Source organism: Lepisosteus oculatus, chromosome 7, assembly GCF_040954835.1.
Source record: "Lepisosteus oculatus isolate fLepOcu1 chromosome 7, fLepOcu1.hap2, whole genome shotgun sequence".
Lineage (NCBI taxonomy): Eukaryota > Metazoa > Chordata > Actinopteri > Semionotiformes > Lepisosteidae > Lepisosteus > Lepisosteus oculatus.
This window is the reverse complement of record NC_090702.1, coordinates 56795279-56812320: the sequence shown is the minus strand read 5'-3', so window position 1 is coordinate 56812320 and position 17042 is coordinate 56795279. Positions and strand designations below refer to the sequence as shown.

Genomic DNA, 17042 nt, shown 5'->3' with positions numbered 1-17042 from the left:
ACACAGGTAGGAGGCCAGTCCACTGCAGGGGGCAAGATCGGGCACTACCCATCGCAATTCTCCATGTATAAGGTTTACAGAAACTCCCCAGGTAAAGCAATGCTCAACTACTACAACTTTGTAGGTAATGACACTGTAAAATAATTTAAATTCATATGGTGTGTTTTTATAAATTTATGTAAGGAGACTGCTTACACACATAGTGCTTCCTTAATTTCAGTAAACCATCAGTTTGTATATTTAATCCTTGTCTACTTTTACCTATATATGTCTACTTATATCTGTATGCAAAATACATTGTATTCACTGTAACAATATGTGAAATAATGTGTCATTGAAGGATAAAGTAGTCAACGTTCCCATAGTTTGAGTATAATTGATATATATTAATATGAATTATATCAAGACAGTATCTTCTGCTTACACTAGTCAGTATGAAATGATAGCTTTAAATGTGAAACGCTGGTGCTTAATTTGTAGAATCAGTACCATAATTAGGGAGTTTAGCAGTGGTATATGAGACTATACTTTGTGATTTATCATAGTAAACTTTAATATTTTAGGGTATTTTTAAATGACTGCAGTGTATGATCAGAAAGTTTTTACCAGAGTATTTTTTAGGTAAAGATGCTGTCTGCTCATCATAACGGCATCTTATTCGGTGGACTCTTCCTGGTGTGTGTCCTGCGAGTGTGCTCGTTGGTTACGTATGAGCAGCAAAGAATTTCATGTGATCGACTCCCGTTCGACAAATGCCAAGGTTAGAAACTAACTTCTGCTTCCATCCAAGATGCTCTGAATGACGGACCCATAGGAAGCAGAGTGATTTCGTGGACCAGGGTGGGATTGGGATTATTTTTATTTTTTAATAAACTTCGATGTCCAGGATTGGAACAGCTGACCCTAACACACAGCGGTACAGAGGAGGAGGTGAGTGTCGCAGAACAGGAGGGAAGAGCCTTACAGGAACCGGATTCCTGCACCGAACTGGACTCCGTCGCATATCCTGCAAATACAAGCGGATCTCGGTGTTAGAACCCTGTGTGGGAGCAGCTGGGACGCTAGGCTGGGATAATCTGCTGGGGTTACACAGGGGCACGTGGGGGTGCTGGACATACAGTTAGGACCCCTGGCCGAGATGGGGGCTTCCTTTAAAGGGTGGCCCGGGCATCAAGCCAAGCTGAAAATGCACACGGCCAGGACCGTACCTGTCTCCGCTCTGAGCTCCCATGGGCACACAGTAGTTCAGCTCCAGCCTGGCAATGTTGCCCAGCCTCAGCACTATCCCCGCGCCGTAGGACCAGCGGATGCACTCGGCCAGCCTCTGCAGATGAGCGCGCGGCCCTTCGCCTGCCAGGGGGCACACCGCAGGTCGGAAACGTTAGAGCGCGAGAGCAGACGACGCAGGGACGTCCGTGACAGAACATTTGACAGCCAATGAAAAACTGGCACAAACCCTGAACAGTATTTATATTTTAAAATTGATCAAACATCTTTATTTAACTCTCTTGGAATTATTTTTGCTGATCTGCTTTCTCCATACCCATTTATTTTTATTTTTTGACCGACGCTTAAGAGTCCCCAAATTTTCCCGACATGGGAGGGCTGCTACCCTGGGTGGGTACTTGGTGCCGTGATTATTAAACTTTCCCGTATTCTTGTTAGTGTGGCTACATGACCAAAAGACAGAACACACCGTCCGGGAAAGGAACGAGTCTCAGGGCCGACGCTCACCGTAGTTGAGGTTGCACAGGTTCCCCGCGTTGAGGAAGAAGTGGGTTCTGAAGAGGTCCCCAAAGCCACCACGTCCCGGGCGGAAGGGCAGAGGGGTGTAAAGGTGAACCCCCCCAGCCCAGTACGCCTCCCCCCCCAGGTAGTCACCTGGAAAACAAGCGCTTCTGTTGCCTTCCGTTTCCTGTGCGTCACTTAACATTAGTGTGTTCTCAGGCTGTGCGGCTCTCGAGCTCCGAGGCCTGTGTGGTTCCCAGATACTCAGGTGCTCCTGAAACTCACCCTCACTCTGCGGTCCGATGCTGTACATGCTGAACCCTCGCACACTGGTCGGGCCACCCAAATAAAACCTAACGAGGGTGCAGAAATAATTGTATAACTGTACTACATTTGTAGTTTCTGTACGGATGGTAACTGGAAGAACAAAAGCAATATTTAAAAAAACAAACTACATACAGAAGCTAGAAGCCATGGCCTGATAGTAACAGATGATGCACAAAGGGAATGGAGGGAGTTCAACATTATTTTAGTCTTCCTGACACTGAGGAGACTTCACACAGGCTCATGAAGGGTTGGCTCCCCACCCAGGGCAGTGGGTATCACAGTGGGTATCACAGTGGGTATCACTTAGCAAACTAAGGCTGCTGCTGGAAGAGGTGTTAGTGGGGCCAGCAGGGGGTGCTCACCCTGTGGTCTGTGTCAGTCCTAATGCCCCAGTGTAGTGACGGGGACACTATACTGTAAACAGGCACCGTCCTTTGGATGAGACGTAAAACCGAGGTCCTGACTCTCTGTGGTCATTAAAAATCCCAGGGCGTTTCTCGAAAAGAGTAGGGGTGTAACCCCGGCGTCCTGACCAAATTTTCCCCCTGGCCTTTCCCAATCATGGCCTCCTAATAATCCCCCTCTATGAACTGGCTTCATTACTCTGCTCTCCTCCCCACTGAGAGCTGGTGTGTGGGGAGCGTTCTGGCGCACTATGGCTGCCGTCGCATCTTCCAGGTGGGGCTGCACATTGGTGGTGGTGGAGGGGAGTCCCCATTACCTGTAAAGCTCTTTGAGTGGAGTGTCCAGAAAAGCACTATATAAGTGTAAGCAATTATTATTATTATTATTATTATTATCAATAACGCAGGGTGATCAGAGAACTGATCGTACCTGTCGGCGATACAGGAGGGCTGGTCTCCCAGCGGCACCAGCAGGCCGCCCCACAGCGAGGCAGACAGCACCTGGGGGAGGCAGAGCACAGGAACAAGGACAGTGTCCTACATAGCAAACAGAACGTCGCTGGCACCACAGACCCGAGGGCTGGTGGCAAACGCAGCTGCGCATTCTGAAGTGGATTTCTTGCAGATGCATCACATTAACAATCGGTAGTGGTCTGCAGACCCTTTCAAAGTTGGTCAAGCTACTCATATACACAAACTCTTTAGCTATTCAGCAAGAAAACAGACGATGGCAATAAGGTACGTCAGACCACACAAGAGACTGAAATCCCCCTGCTGGGGAGCTTGCCAGGAGGAGAGCAAGGACTTACCGAGTCCCAGAAAAGACGCTTGTTCAGCTGGATCTCGAAATCTTCTTTCAGGAAGCTGGCGTCTCCCCCCGTGTAGCCAGCCAGCTCCTGCAACGAACCCCAGCACAGGTCAGCCCTCGCGAGAGCCAGCCTGAGCCAGTGAGTGACGTGTGGTGCACAGGAGGCTCCTCGCTCACCTGGTTAATCTTCAGGAAGGCACCTCTCCTGGGCAGGATGGCCGAGTTCCTGGTGTCGATGACCATGGCGTGCTGAGGGAAGAGCAGCTCGGTTACTGCTCCCGCTCATCTGAACCACGATTCCACCCCAGCGTCACACACTTCTCACATTGTCAGAAATATCCACAGCCTGGCCAGCAGCCATATCACCCTGCAACTCACCGCTGGCAGCCCACTGAAGCCCAGCAGGTGTGAGCCTGGTCAGTACCTGGATGGGAGACCTCCTGGGAAAGCTATGGTTGCTGCTGGAAGAGGTGTTAGTGGGGCCAGCAGGGGGCGCTCACCCTGCGGCTCATGTGGGTCCTAATGCCCCAGTATAGTGACGGGGACACTATACTGTAAACAGGTGCCGTCCTTCGGATGAGACGTAAAACCGAGGTCCTGACTCTCTGTGGTCATTAAAAATCCCAGGGCGCTTCTCGAAAAGAGTAGGGGTGTAACCAAATTTCCCATTGGCCCTAACCAATCATGGCCTCCTAATAATCCCCATCTATGAATTGGCTTCATTACTCTCTGCTCTCCTCTCCACTAATAGCTGATGTGTGGTGAGTGTTCTGGTGCACTATGGCTGCCGTCGCATCATCCAGGTGGGGCTGCACATTGGTGGTGGTGGAGGGGAGACCCCATTACCTGTAAAGCGCTTTGAGTGGAGTGTCCAGAAAAGCGCTATATAAGTGTAAGCAATTATTATTATTATTATTATTATTATTATTATAACACGCTGCTGAGGTAGAGATGTTACACACAATGAAACGGAGCACAGTGATCGTAACCTGCTTCATAAAACTACACACTCACGAGACGTTTCACAACAAATAAACATTTGCACTCATCAGTACTCCTCCTCTTAGCATCCGATCAGCTTCTTCTGCCCCGAACTCTACTAGCGGACAACAGGGGTACAGCACACCAGTGTAGAGGTACATGTTTTAAGAAATTAACCACAAAAACGCAGCTTGTATGATTTCTGCATACGAGAAACAAATCAAGTAGAGTTTCCAGATTATTTTGTTCTGACAATTCATTAACAAACGTGCAAGATGCCCGCTCTGAGAACTGAGCACTAATGTTCAACGTGTAGGTTCAGCTGTCAGCCCTGCTCAGAGAGGACCTGTCTCTCTTGTGCTCTCTCTCTGTTTCACGGTGTCCGCTGTCCCGCCCGAAGCCCAGCCGGCAGCGGAGCAGGAGCTGCTTACCGAGAGGGATGACTTGAGCGAGTGGCCACTTTCCTCTCGGACAGCGAAGGAGGCCGTGCGAGCCAGGCAGCCCAGCTCTCTCCACACCCCCTCCCACTTCAGGCTGTGGTTGGTCCTCCAGATGGGGAACTGCAAGTGCAAGACAGCACAGCGCAGCACGGTCAGACCATCAGGCCAGGACTCGAGCCCCATGAGCCCCACATCCACCCCCACGAGCTGCCACGAGCTCCCATGAGCCCCACACAAGCCCAGGCCCTGTGCCCCTGCAGATGCACCACTGCATTTCTCTACTCTTTTAATTTGTTTTTAAAAAAAATCAGCACTCCTCTACAATGAAACTGTATCTTTTTGCTGCTAGCAGAAACCAAAAGGGAAAATCAAATCGCCAATGATCATTTTCCCCCCAGGTTACAACTGTAATCTTTATGTAACAGTAAGATAAACAAAATGAAACGAGTCAGTGTAGCTTTTGTTCCAGATCACATTCTGCTGTGAAGTGCAGGAGGTGAAGACAGACATTCCTGCTTACATTGATCTCTGTGGAGATGCCTCGGTCGGTCTCTCGGAGGGAGCTCCAGGGAAACTGGCCCGTCACCTTGTACAGGTTGAGAGAGAAGCTGCAGAAAGAAAACCACCAGGTGAAACACAATATCATTCCTCCCCACTTCCCGCAAACTGTCACACCACATCACCAGACTCCAGCATTATGGATAACTGCCTTAATATACTGATCATCCAAAATAACTCCTATTTATGCATGCAGTTTTAATGAAATACAATATTCCATATAAATATGGAATATTGAAGAAATGTTTTTGGAACCATTTTAATTGATTTGTCATTCATGCACAGGTGAGGAGGTGATTTAACCAGTTGAATGCCAAGCCTGATGTACATCGAGAAAGTAAAATGGATTGATCAAAAGAACCACCTTTGTGCATTCAGTGTGTTAGAACAACACTTCAGGTTGGCCTACCCGCAGTGGAGCCAGGTTGTCTTTACTGAGGTTTTATGCAGATCATGGATCAAGAAGTGTGGCGCAAATGTACAGATTTCGTTGTTTCTCCCTTCAATGGCGAGATCCCAATAGGAGGACCTGCTTAGGAGTAACTAGATGCTACAGGACTCCTCTTGTATTGACTGACGGGAGCCTGACTGATCAAGTCCTGTAGTCTCCTGGGGGCCCAGCAGGATGTGACACAAAGTGACAGCACAAGGGACAACACACATCCGTCCTCATGCCACTCATGCATCAACAGCTTTGTTGCAAGCTATGAATGGGACCTGCTGTGCCAAGGATGCCCTACTTGTCAGGCTTGAGCTCCTAGGAACATTTGTAGATTGAGCTCTGATGGGTGGAATCTAGAGACCAGGGAACAGGGCAATGGGACAGCATTTGCAACCTGGTGCAAAGCAGGCTTCTAATGACGGTCACACATCCTACTACTCTCTTTTTCACAGAAGACTCCCCCCATAATGATCAATCCCTTCTTAGGCCAGTAAGGCTGGAGGCGAGAGGAAGAAGAGGAGACCATCCGCTCGATCTCGCCCGGTTGGCCGTCAGGAGCTTATTGACCCGAGATTAAATAGCTCAAAAAGCCACTGTCTCAATCAAAGGCTCACTTGCGTTCGAACTGCCCAGGCTGAGGTTTGAAGAACGACAGCCCGTAGGAGGTCTCCTTGGTGCCGTACGAGAACTGGAAGGTCAGTTTTTCAGCTCGGCCAAACAGGTTGGGCAGTTTAAGCCCAAGTACCTTAAAGAAATAAACAATTAGCACATTACAGTGAGACACAACATGCACGGCCACGTTGTTCTCAACCTTCAGCACCACACTGGAATCCCTACTTCTGCTTGTTGTCATCGATAGACACACGAGCACTGCTGGACTTTACCAAACTGGAGCCTGAGCCTCCAGCAAAACTTCTCAGCTTTTACATCTCACAAACTGCACAACCCTCACCCTGTCCTGTCTGAAATTAGTTTACATGAGTTTAAGCTACACAGCAGCTCATGATGTATAAAACATTGAGAACTGAAGTATGAGTTCAACATGAAGAATTTAGTACCTTTCGGCATTTATTTCAAATACACTTTTCTAAAACACTAAAAAGAGGAAGGCTTTCGGTCCAAACTGGTCATTTAGATGCTAGTTAAAAAATTGACCCAAGTCTCTCATTCATCACTTTCCTAAAGGATCTCAAGAAATCAGCTTGTTCCAGACACCCACCACCCTCTGTGTAAGTGCCTCCTGGTCTTAACACAGGATGCAGTTCCACAGAGACATTCCCAGGGTTGGGTTCAATTCCAGTGTTCCAATCCCAATTCCCCACTTCTAACCGATTATCAATGCCATGAATGTAAAAAAGGAACTGGACCAGAGAATTAAGTTGAAAATTGTGTCCTCAGGAGAAAAGAGTGTGAGTTTACAGTAGCACAGATGGTGTTTTTTAAGCTGTATGCACCAGGGTGCAGCTGTTAGCGGTCCCTGGAACTCTCTCTGGGTAGAGATACTTACCATGCTGCCTTCATTGTTGCCCACCATAGTGTTGTAGCTCCCAGTGAGCCTTCTCAGCTCTGTTACTTCAAATGTGACGTCTAACCCATTGGGCAGGGCATCCTCTCCTGCAACGAAGCACTGGCATTCACTCGAAATACAGAGGCTGGCAGCTTTTCTGCAGTCGGAGCTGCTGAGTCTAAATCAAATCAGAAAGATGAGTATCCAGGTCTTTTACAATGAGCTAAATTTTCTTTAGGAACAGTTTTAAGCAGTACGACCCACGGTCACATGGTGCTGTCCACAAGATGAGGGGGGTGCCCCTGCCTAAATTCTACTCTGGTCTTGTACAGTCTGGACTCCCTGAAGCTTCTGTATAATTAACATTCGGGAGAGAACGAGCACGTCCGAACCAGAGGAGCCTCTTCTGCCCTGGTAAGTACATGCTCCGCAGCAAGGGGTACCTTCAGAGGTGTCGATCACAACCTCCACTTGTCGGAAGATCCCCAAGCGCAGCAGCTTCTCCCGGGCCTCATGGGATTTCTTCATGACCTGCAGCAAGCACACACCATCACACATCACCAGGGGTCGGGAGTCAGGGGTCAGGGGTCAGGGCTGGAGCACCACTCTGGAATGCGGATCCCAGGCCACTGCTGAAGTTTGAGTCTTCCAATAATTTAAACACCTAATTGATCGCTAGTTACTTAATGAGCTGCTCTCCACTGGGTTAATGGCTGTGCTGGAGCACAGGCTTGAAAGGCTGGGCATCCCGGGTTAATAGAAACAACAGGACAAAACCTGCAGCTGCTTTTCACTGTGCGTCCAGTTCTGAGGCTCCTGTCACGCAGCTGGTCTGGCTGGTTTAGGGGGGAGGCAACAAGGCAACATGATTCACTGAGCATGCTAGAAGCAGGAATTGTCAACTATCACTGACTGGGGATCACAGTGCAAGAGAAATTGCCTTTATTTAAATTGCCCCCCACTGGGATGAATAAAGTATTTTGAACTGAACCGAATGGAATAGAACAGGCCAGCTCTCTCAGGGCTGGTACCCACATCGATGAGGTTCCTGGCACCAAAGACATCGGCGATCTCGTATCCAAGGAGGTCCTCTTTAGTTCTCCCCAAGCCATCGATGTGAACACGCTGCACGACGACCTGACAAAGAGAGAACCCAGAGTTACACACTGACGCTGCTTGCACACCTGGCTCTCAGGAGAGTTACTGTCTTCATTTCCTACACCTGGAGAGTTATACAGGACTCCACTTCCACACCAGGAGAATGACAGACTGACTCCACTTCCACACCTGGCTCTCAACACATGCTTACTGCACAGTCCTGAAACGACCATCTCTCAGCAGAAGACCATATACCCTTACACTTCCTTTCAGTGCAGTGTGAACAAACCCTCTTCTCTCCTTTTTGCAGTAAAAGGAGAAACGCATTGAAACGTGGAGCCCGGGGAGCGTCACTGGAGACGGGAGAGGTATCCGGCCGGCCCTCACCACAAGTCTACGGACTCGACTGGACTGCAGACGCTGGCCGTCGAGCCCAGGAGGAGCTCGAGCAGGGAGCAGGTTAGGGACCATTCCCCGCCGACAGGGCAAGAGGAGCTGCGGAGCCTTGTTCAGGTGTGAGGGAGAGAGGGGAACCGGCAGGTACGCAACGCGTGGGAGAACAAAAGAGAGCAGCTGATAAAGAGTCATCGACACTCAGGGAGAACAGGAGGAGAGGACACCAGGGTTACACCCCTACTCTTTTCAAGAAACGCCCTGGGATTTTTAATGACCACAGAGAGTCAGGACCTCGGTTTTACGTCTCATCTGAAGGACGACGCCTGTTTACAGTATAGTGTCCCCGTCACTATACTGGGGCATTAGGACCCACATGGACCACAGGGTGAGCGCCCCCTGCTGGTCCCACTGACACCTCTCCCAGAAGTAGCTTTCCCAGGAGGTTAGAGGCCAGACCACTACACTTCAGAGACCTTGGTATGGAGGTTTATTCCTCCTCACATACTCTCACACGCAGAGCTGCTGCTGCCCAGGGATCAGCTGCTGGTGTAGACAGCTCCCTCCTGCAGAGCTGCACTTCGCCCCCAGGGGGCACCGGTTCACAAACACAACCACCTGCCGCTCGGGGAGCCCCTGGGGGCTGCAGCTCCACCCAGGGGTCTCGGGGCCCCGTGGAATATCTGAGCGCAGGAGGGGAACAGCCTCCGCCTCCGGGCGCGGGGACACCAGCCGCGCCGTCTGCCTGTCTGTCTGTCTGTGTGTCTGTCTGTCTGTCTGTCCGTCCGTCTATCCATCTGCCTGCCTGCCTGTCTATCTGCCTGTCTGCCTGTCTGCGTGTCTGCCTGCCTGCCTGTCTGTCTGTGTGTCTGTGTGTCTGTGTGTCTGTGTGTCTGTGTGTCTGTCCGTCTGTCCGTGTGTCTGTCCGTCTGTCCGTGTGTCCGTGTGTCTGTGTGTCTGTCCGTCCGTCTATCCATCCGCCTGCCTGCCTGTCTATCTGCCTGTCTGTGTGTCTGCCTGCTTGTCTGCCTGTCTATCTGCCTGTCTGCGTGTCTGCCTGCCTGTCTGTCTGCCTGTCTGCCTGTCCGCGTGTCCGCGTGTCCGCGTGTCCGCGTGCCTGTCTGCCTGCCTGCTCAGCTAGCCCTGCCGGGCGCCGCACACACACGGCCAAAAGCCCGAGGCAAACAGACTCCTCTGCAGAGGCCACCTACGTCTTTATTCTCCAGCACCTCCTGCTTCGTCTCGGGCTCCACTTCCACCAGCTCCGCGTCGTCCCCCTGCAGCCCGAAGTCGGGGCCGTCCATGGGGAGGGGGTCCAGGCTCTAGGGAGGGCGGAGAGAGAAACACTTGAAACCCGTCAGGCTCCAGCTCAGGGGCAGCTCTCCTGCGTCTGCCCCACGAGACACCTGCCACCTTACTCGCCTTCCCTCTGGTATCTAAACAGTCTGGGGATCAGGGACCCCAGTCAGAACTGCTGAATAAGACACCCCCCAGGAATCTTCAAGTTCCAAGAAACAATAACAATTCACATCACAAGATAAGAGGTCCTCATGCCTACAAACGCAAGGAAGGGGGGACTTATGTGAAATGTTTTGTTTAGTCTAATATACAGAGTTCATGAATGCTGTCCCTCTTACTGCTTTGAATTCATAAACCCATTACGACATAGAGGGCATTCAATAAAGTGATGATCTGCTGCTTCAATAGAAGAGCACTTAAATATCCGCTGAAGAAAACAAACCTTAAAAAATAATTAAAATAACAGCGACAGGAACACTAAAGCAGGCATTTACTGGCAGGTGCATCTAGCTCGCACATGCTGCCATGAAACAACGATGAGCAAAATTGCACATAGAACAGTTAGCGTTGACTTGTCAAACGCAAGCGGGCGACACGGGCCTACACCGGCACTGAGCGATGCGATCACAAAGGTCACCGAATACCCGCGCTCGCAGCAAAACTACATCCTCTTGTCCCGGAATAAGGTATTTACCCGGGCGTGGACAGTCCCCATGCTGGTGCAGTTCGCGCAGTATTACAGTCAATTCCAATCCTCTGTCACGGGAAACCATCAAAAAGTCACTGACTACGGTTCTTCCAGCCGAAGCCTGCCTATGGGGGACGCCATGACAGCCCCAGGCCCCGCCTCTCTCCAGCCTGATTGGACAGAGCAGGCGGGTGTAGGGAGACGCCATGTTTGTAGGGACAAAGTGCCCAACACCTTATTTTTGAACTTCAGTAAGTACAAACAAAAGAGAAAAGAAAAATAAAAACAGAACAATGCGCCTCTAGAGGTCATTAGAAATTGAAGCACAATAAGTTACATTTTTAGATTCATCAATTGTGTCTTTTTCCATGTTATTTTTCAGGTTTTAATGGGTTTTAAGCAATATAACATTTCCACCTTGTAAGCACGAAAGCAGCTGGTAGCCATTTTGTGATGCTCACCAATTACTAGTGATAGATTAATTATAAGAAAGTGTTCTTTTTCTATATTACATCTTGCAAAGTTTAACATAATATCAAACTCCTTAAATCTAACATTCACATTTAAATGCTTAAGATAAAGGTGTACAAGTCAAAGAATAACAAAGAACAACCTTGTACTATATTCATACAGTTAATAAATAAACGTGTCTGTTTTATTTCCATCCTTGCACAACACACATGAATCAACTTTTTTATGTTTGAATCTAAGGCAGTATCTGTCAGGAGTTATCAGACTAATTTCCAGTCAATACTTGTCACTCCCTGTACTCCTAGAGGGCGCTCTGCTTCTGTCCTGTTCCTAGTCCCCTGTGATTGTTCATGTCTTTCTGGTGTGTCTGGTTGTGTTGCCTATTTACTTCCTGTGTCTGCTCTGCTCCTGGCTCAGCTTGAGGGTACGGATGTCCAGAGACCCGCCTAGCACCAGGTCGCCACACGTCTGTGGCCTGAGGGCACAGGTTTCTATACCGACATCGTCTGACCCCCTGAGCCTGGGCTAATCCCCATGTTGCCCTTTTTACCGCTACGCACAGGGTCTCTACTGCCCTCCTGGTCATTCCACAGCCTGCCCTTCAGACATCCGTGACAATACTCTCAAACACTGCACTCCAGAAGCATATACAGGGAGGAGTGAAGCACCGTTCACACAGATTCTTCCTGTGGTTATTATTGAACAGATTATACATAAAACTCGGAAGGTCAGAACTGACAGAGTCAAACTCGCCACTTTCTCAGGGACAGTGTCAAAGACTCTGGCATCTTCCGAGGGGTGACTGGAATCTGAGATCTCTCCAAAAATTTAGAGTAAGTCCACATTGTCCAGCTAACCAAATCTTATTATGCCATGTCAGCAAGAATCTACTTTTATTTTTGTACTTAAAGTATTTGTTATTCCATATGTAAAGACCTGCTTGTGAAAGTTGAAGAACTCAGTCTGAAATTTAGTAACATCATTTTAGACAAAGTCAAGGTCACCTATTTTTTGAAAGACCAAATTGGGAATCAGTTTTATTTTTAAACTTAAAAATAAAGTTTATTATTATAATAATAATAATAAACTTTATTTTATATAGCGCCTTTAAAGGTGGCTTCTCAAAGCGCTTTACAGGATGACAATAACAATAAATAAGAAGACTACAACAATAAATAAGAAAATTTCACAAGACAGGACACAATTATAATTACAACAATACAACAATAACAATAGAGGAGACCGTGGAAGATGGTATTAAGAAGAGCAGAGGGGTGAAGAATGGAGCATATATTATGCTTGTTTATAATTTTGTTACCCAAGTGATTTTGTAGGGTTATATTTAAGGTATCAAAATCTAAAATGTTCTTCCCACCTTGGTTTTTGGGCATAACAAGATGTTTTTTGACATAATGGGGTTTATTCTTCCGTATGAAGTGATAAAGTAATTGATCAAAATCATCACAAAAGTGTTTAGGAATGTCCAGTGGGAGTGAGGCACACACTAAATGAGAAAAGCCCTTTGCTACTGACAGCAAGACACGACCTGTCAGTGTTAAATCTTTAATTAACCAGGACTGAAAGCTTTTTTTTTTGTCTAAAAGGGATGATCTTGGCAAATATTAATATCCAGATATACAAACACTTTCTTTGGAGGTATGTTATCAATTATTCCTAAATCAGAATCTAAATCTAAAGCAGAAGAGAAAAGAGTTCACATTTGTTAATATTTACAGATGAACGTGGACCAGATGAAAACACAGGGATACCTTCAACAGCATTTGCCTGGGCTCTTCTGTCCTTCAGGAAAACAGTAGTATCATCCACTAGGTGACAAAGTTTAATTTGTGTACCAGAAATATTCATACCTTTTATAGTGCTTTTATAATACAGTAGATATGAAGAGCCAAAGTTTGAGGTGCTAACGAAGACAGAACAGGCGATATTGGGTATCCTGTTTGGATACCTTGGGAAATCCCTTTGAAAAGTCTCAGTGAGCTGTTGCATCTCTTGTAAAGTGTCTGAACAACCAAACTGTGACCAAAGCCAAAATATTCCAAGCATCTGAAAATAATTTTGAGTTCTACTATATCAAAATCTATCTAGAAATGAACAAATTAGATCAAGGTGCCATGTTTCATGAGATCCCTCCAATCCACAAAATCCAAAATGGAATGTATACTAGTACATATACAGTATACGTCTGCCTTTCATGAAACCAGATTGTGACACATCACTGATCCGGTCATTTCTTCACTGTTCGCGAATATTAAGGCCAACAGCTTCACATCATTGTTCAACAGCGACAGTAATAACTTCGCCAGCTAGTCTTATTATAACCCTTCGCTTGTATTTTCAAAACCCTGTCTGATTTTAAGCGTGTTCCTTGTTCCAGTGAGGGAAAGCAGCTAGCACCTTTACATTATTTTCTCAAGGTAAAGCACAGATGAAGGTTTTGATTAAGGCATTTAATAACTGATCTTAATTAATCTTTCACCATTTAAATGGAATGGAAAACTTGGTGGCAGCTGTTTGTCCTGTTAGGCATGTACTGTAGTACACATTACTGCTATATCCCAATCAGGTGCGGAGCTGCGTCAGCATGCGTAGGCTGCAAAGGAACAAGTGATAGGTTTATTCCCTGCTGAAAAGAAAAGAGAGAAAACTTCTTTCTTCTCTTTTCAGCAGGGAATAAACCTATCACTTGTTCCTTTATATCCAAATCAGGTTTTGCTCATTGCAGAGCTTCTCCTCTTCCTCATTCCAGCCCAGTTTATTTGTCACATGCACCGGTGCAATGAGCAAACGTCTAGACCAGAAGACACATTACGATCGGAAGGCTAAAGAGCTCCAGCTCCTGCCTGGGGACCGAGCCCTCATGTAGATGGCAATGCCCTGCGAGTGGCCGTGGCAGCTGGAGGGCTGGGTCCTGGGCACGCTCGCACCGTGCCAGCTCCTAGGTCACAGCCGCGTGCCCAGTTCAGTCTTCCACTGATCCCTGAACTCTTCGTCTCTGTCTGCGTGAAGGAGCCTGGCCTGGAGAGCAGATGACTCAGAGTCACCTTTTACTGGCTTTAGTAATCGAACCAGAGAGGAACTCAAAACTGCTCCACCGAAGATGCTGCTCAACCAGTGATGCTGTATCGTCTGTGCCTCAACAGTTCACAGCTCTGCTAAGCTTCCCTGCTTAGACACAGACAGAGACCCCGCTCTCCTGCATGGCAGACTGGGAGAGCTCGGGAAACATTCTGAATATGCAGAGCTGTAGATCTAAAAGGTAGAAATTCACCTCAAAATGGAGGAAAAGGAGCAGAACTCTGGGCTCCTGACAAGGAGAGCCATCTGAGGAAGACCTTTCTCATCCACGCAGTCGTGAGAGCAGGCCCTTTTCTTGTCGAATGGCTGAGAAGACTATTAAACTGGAAAAAAATCTGGTTAAACAGCCGGAGATGTAAAAAGGAACTCATACAGTTCATTGCATGTCAACCCAAATGTGGAATGTTTCGGCTGGCTCCTAAAAAAGCTGGGTAGTTTTTTTGTTTTGTGGCCGGTGAGTGGATTGCATGAGAGCTCTTTCCCAGTGCCATGAAAGGGAATGTGTTTTCTTCTCTTTTTCCAGGCATTTTTTTTGCAAAGGGAAGCAATTGGGCGTATAATTTCTATCCTGCTCACTACAGGGGACCCCTCTTTATTCCCTCTGCTCCTATTATCCAGAGCTAATTAAGTGCTTTGAGTCCCCAAGCCTTCCATTAAATTCATTACTGTCGAAATCATCCCAGCAAGTCAGATGTCCTGTAAGTTTATTTTCAAACATTTTGGTCAGTGACTGCAGAAGAAACAGACACTTTGATTGTTTTTTTTTATTAAACTTTAATCCGTGGTTACAACAGGACTTTCTTAAAGAGTCTACTAAATACACTGTTTTTCTTTTCAAACCATTGCAGACATACAGTAGCACTTATTTTCCAGTTGAAAGGCACAAAAAAGTGTTGGTCAATATGACTGAAGTCCACGCTGAACACTATTTTATGTGTTAGTGTACTGGCAAGCAGGTGTCATGGGGAGGACTGCTTTCAATTAATAAATATTTTCACATTTAATAAAGTTATTTTAAAAAGCACATTAAATGATATTTTCCCAAATAAAATGGTACTGATTAAATACTGCTATTGCATTCTATTAAATTGATAGTGGAACTCAACTGGATTCAAGTCTAGCTATTTTTATTTTTTCCCATATTCCACCATTGCTGCTATGGGGTCCCATTTTGTGAAATTACAAAATGATGCATGCACATTTTTAAACTTAATATTTTATTTAAACATGGCTTAAACCTAAGACTTTTAAGGGCAAGATAAGATACAATACATGTCAATAATCAAGATAAGAGATGAGATCACTTTATTGGTCAGATACAATTTCTTGCATTAGGAATTTGTCTTTTTGCAGACCCCAGCTTGCTCTCCATGAGACACACAGACAGAGAGAAGCTGGGGGTCAGAGCGCAGGGTCAGCCGTTTATATGGCGCCCCTTGAGCCTTGCTCAGGGGCCCAGTGGAGTAGGATTCCTCTGCTGGCCGCGGGATACAAACCAGCAACCTTCCAGCCACAGGCGCAGATCCTGAGCCACAGAGCCAAACAGGTGAAAACACCTTTGGCAGCAATCACAGCTGCAACTCTTTTGGGGGACAAGTTTTGCACAGAAGCTTTGTGAAATTTTTGTCCATTCCTTTTGCTCATTTGCATAAGCAGTCTGACGTTTCTATGTGATGCATTATGTTGAGTTTGTGTTACTCTTTGCATTAAGACCAAAAAGTTTCAATTTTATCTTGTGTGACCGCAGAACATTTGCCACATGCTTGCAGTATCACTTAGGTGCTCTGCCAGATTTTTTATTTCATTTCCATGCAAGCCCTCTTGGAGTGACTGGGATGGTGTTGTCTCCTGGACATGCTCTCCTGTCTCAGCCGCTGTCATGGCTGGCCTCACAGTTGCATCCCGAATCTCCTTGACTGGCTGCTCGGTTTGGAAGGGCAGTCTGACCTAGGCAGTGTCTTGATCTGTTCCACTTCTTAATGATCGACCTCATAAACGACTTTGAAAAGTTTTTATACCAATCGCCTGATCTTTGGCTTTATACAACTTCATCCCTGAGATGTTCCGAAAACTTCTTGGTCTTGGTTGAACCCGTGTTTGAAAGTGACAGGTGTTTTGTATTGAACCTTTATTACTGCAGACACAGAGAGACCATCCAACTAACTGTGTTTCTAGTTAAGGTAGTTTTGTGCACCTGCTGCAAATTAATTTGGGTTCGCCACAGCGATGGGGTCGACTACTCATAACTTTGAGCTTTCTTTCAAACTACTTATTTTTGTTGTTTTTTTTAATATGTGGAATAGGTTATGTTTACAACGTATGTTGCAATTTCAAAGTGTCATGACTGCAAGCTTCGAAGCAACACATTCTGGAAACTGTGCAAGGGTCTGCATACTTTTGCAAGGCTCTGTATATTCTTCCATTAATTATGTAGTTAATGAAGGGTCAGTTTTTATACAGTATCTACACACACGTTTAACAAGCATGTGTTCAGTAGGAGGAACCTCTCTTATTGAAAGATACCAAACCATCCTGTAAGCTCCTGTGTCTCCTTGACCAGTTGTGTTTAATCCCCTGATGGTTTGGAGACCCATTCCTACGGCAGGGTATGTGTCCTTCTGACATCTGAACCCCCAGATTCCCAGTCCAGCACTTGGACTGCTCCTCCACTCTGCTGCTGTAGCTCACCCTCTCTCTCCACAACAGGAGGAACATACTGTGGCAACCAGGGCCCCTTCATTCTCAATGTCCCCCATGTTCTGTCATTACTGATGCTCTGGACACCAACACTCGATTGCAGTT

General features: G+C 46.9%; 1 protein-coding gene across 1 annotated transcript; it reads right to left on the bottom strand.

The window, feature by feature from the left end:
* Positions 1-841: 841 nt before the first annotated feature.
* Positions 842-10839, bottom strand: samm50l (sorting and assembly machinery component 50 homolog, like). The gene is made up of 15 exons (XM_069192889.1): positions 10680-10839; positions 9898-10008; positions 8231-8332; positions 7639-7726; positions 7196-7302; positions 6303-6433; positions 5209-5296; positions 4680-4808; positions 3445-3516; positions 3269-3355; positions 2890-2960; positions 2014-2081; positions 1735-1881; positions 1209-1350; positions 842-1006 (listed from the first exon to the last, which is right to left on the bottom strand). Exons 1-15 carry the CDS (start codon positions 10698-10700, stop codon positions 961-963), a joined length of 1410 nt encoding a protein of 469 aa, XP_069048990.1. The 5' UTR covers positions 10701-10839; the 3' UTR covers positions 842-960.
* Positions 10840-17042: the final 6203 nt, after the last annotated feature.

Excerpts from the sequence above, each read along its gene's own strand:
- samm50l (XM_069192889.1), bottom strand. The coding sequence starts at position 10,700 with ATGGGGACTGTCCACGCCCGG. Across the intron at positions 4,809-5,208 it reads GCATCTCCACAGAGATCAAT|TTCCCCATCTGGAGGACCAA; the intron begins GTAAGCAGGAAT and ends TTGCACTTGCAG. Across the intron at positions 2,082-2,889 it reads CCCTCCTGTATCGCCGACAG|GTTTTATTTGGGTGGCCCGA; the intron begins GTACGATCAGTT and ends CACCCTCGTTAG.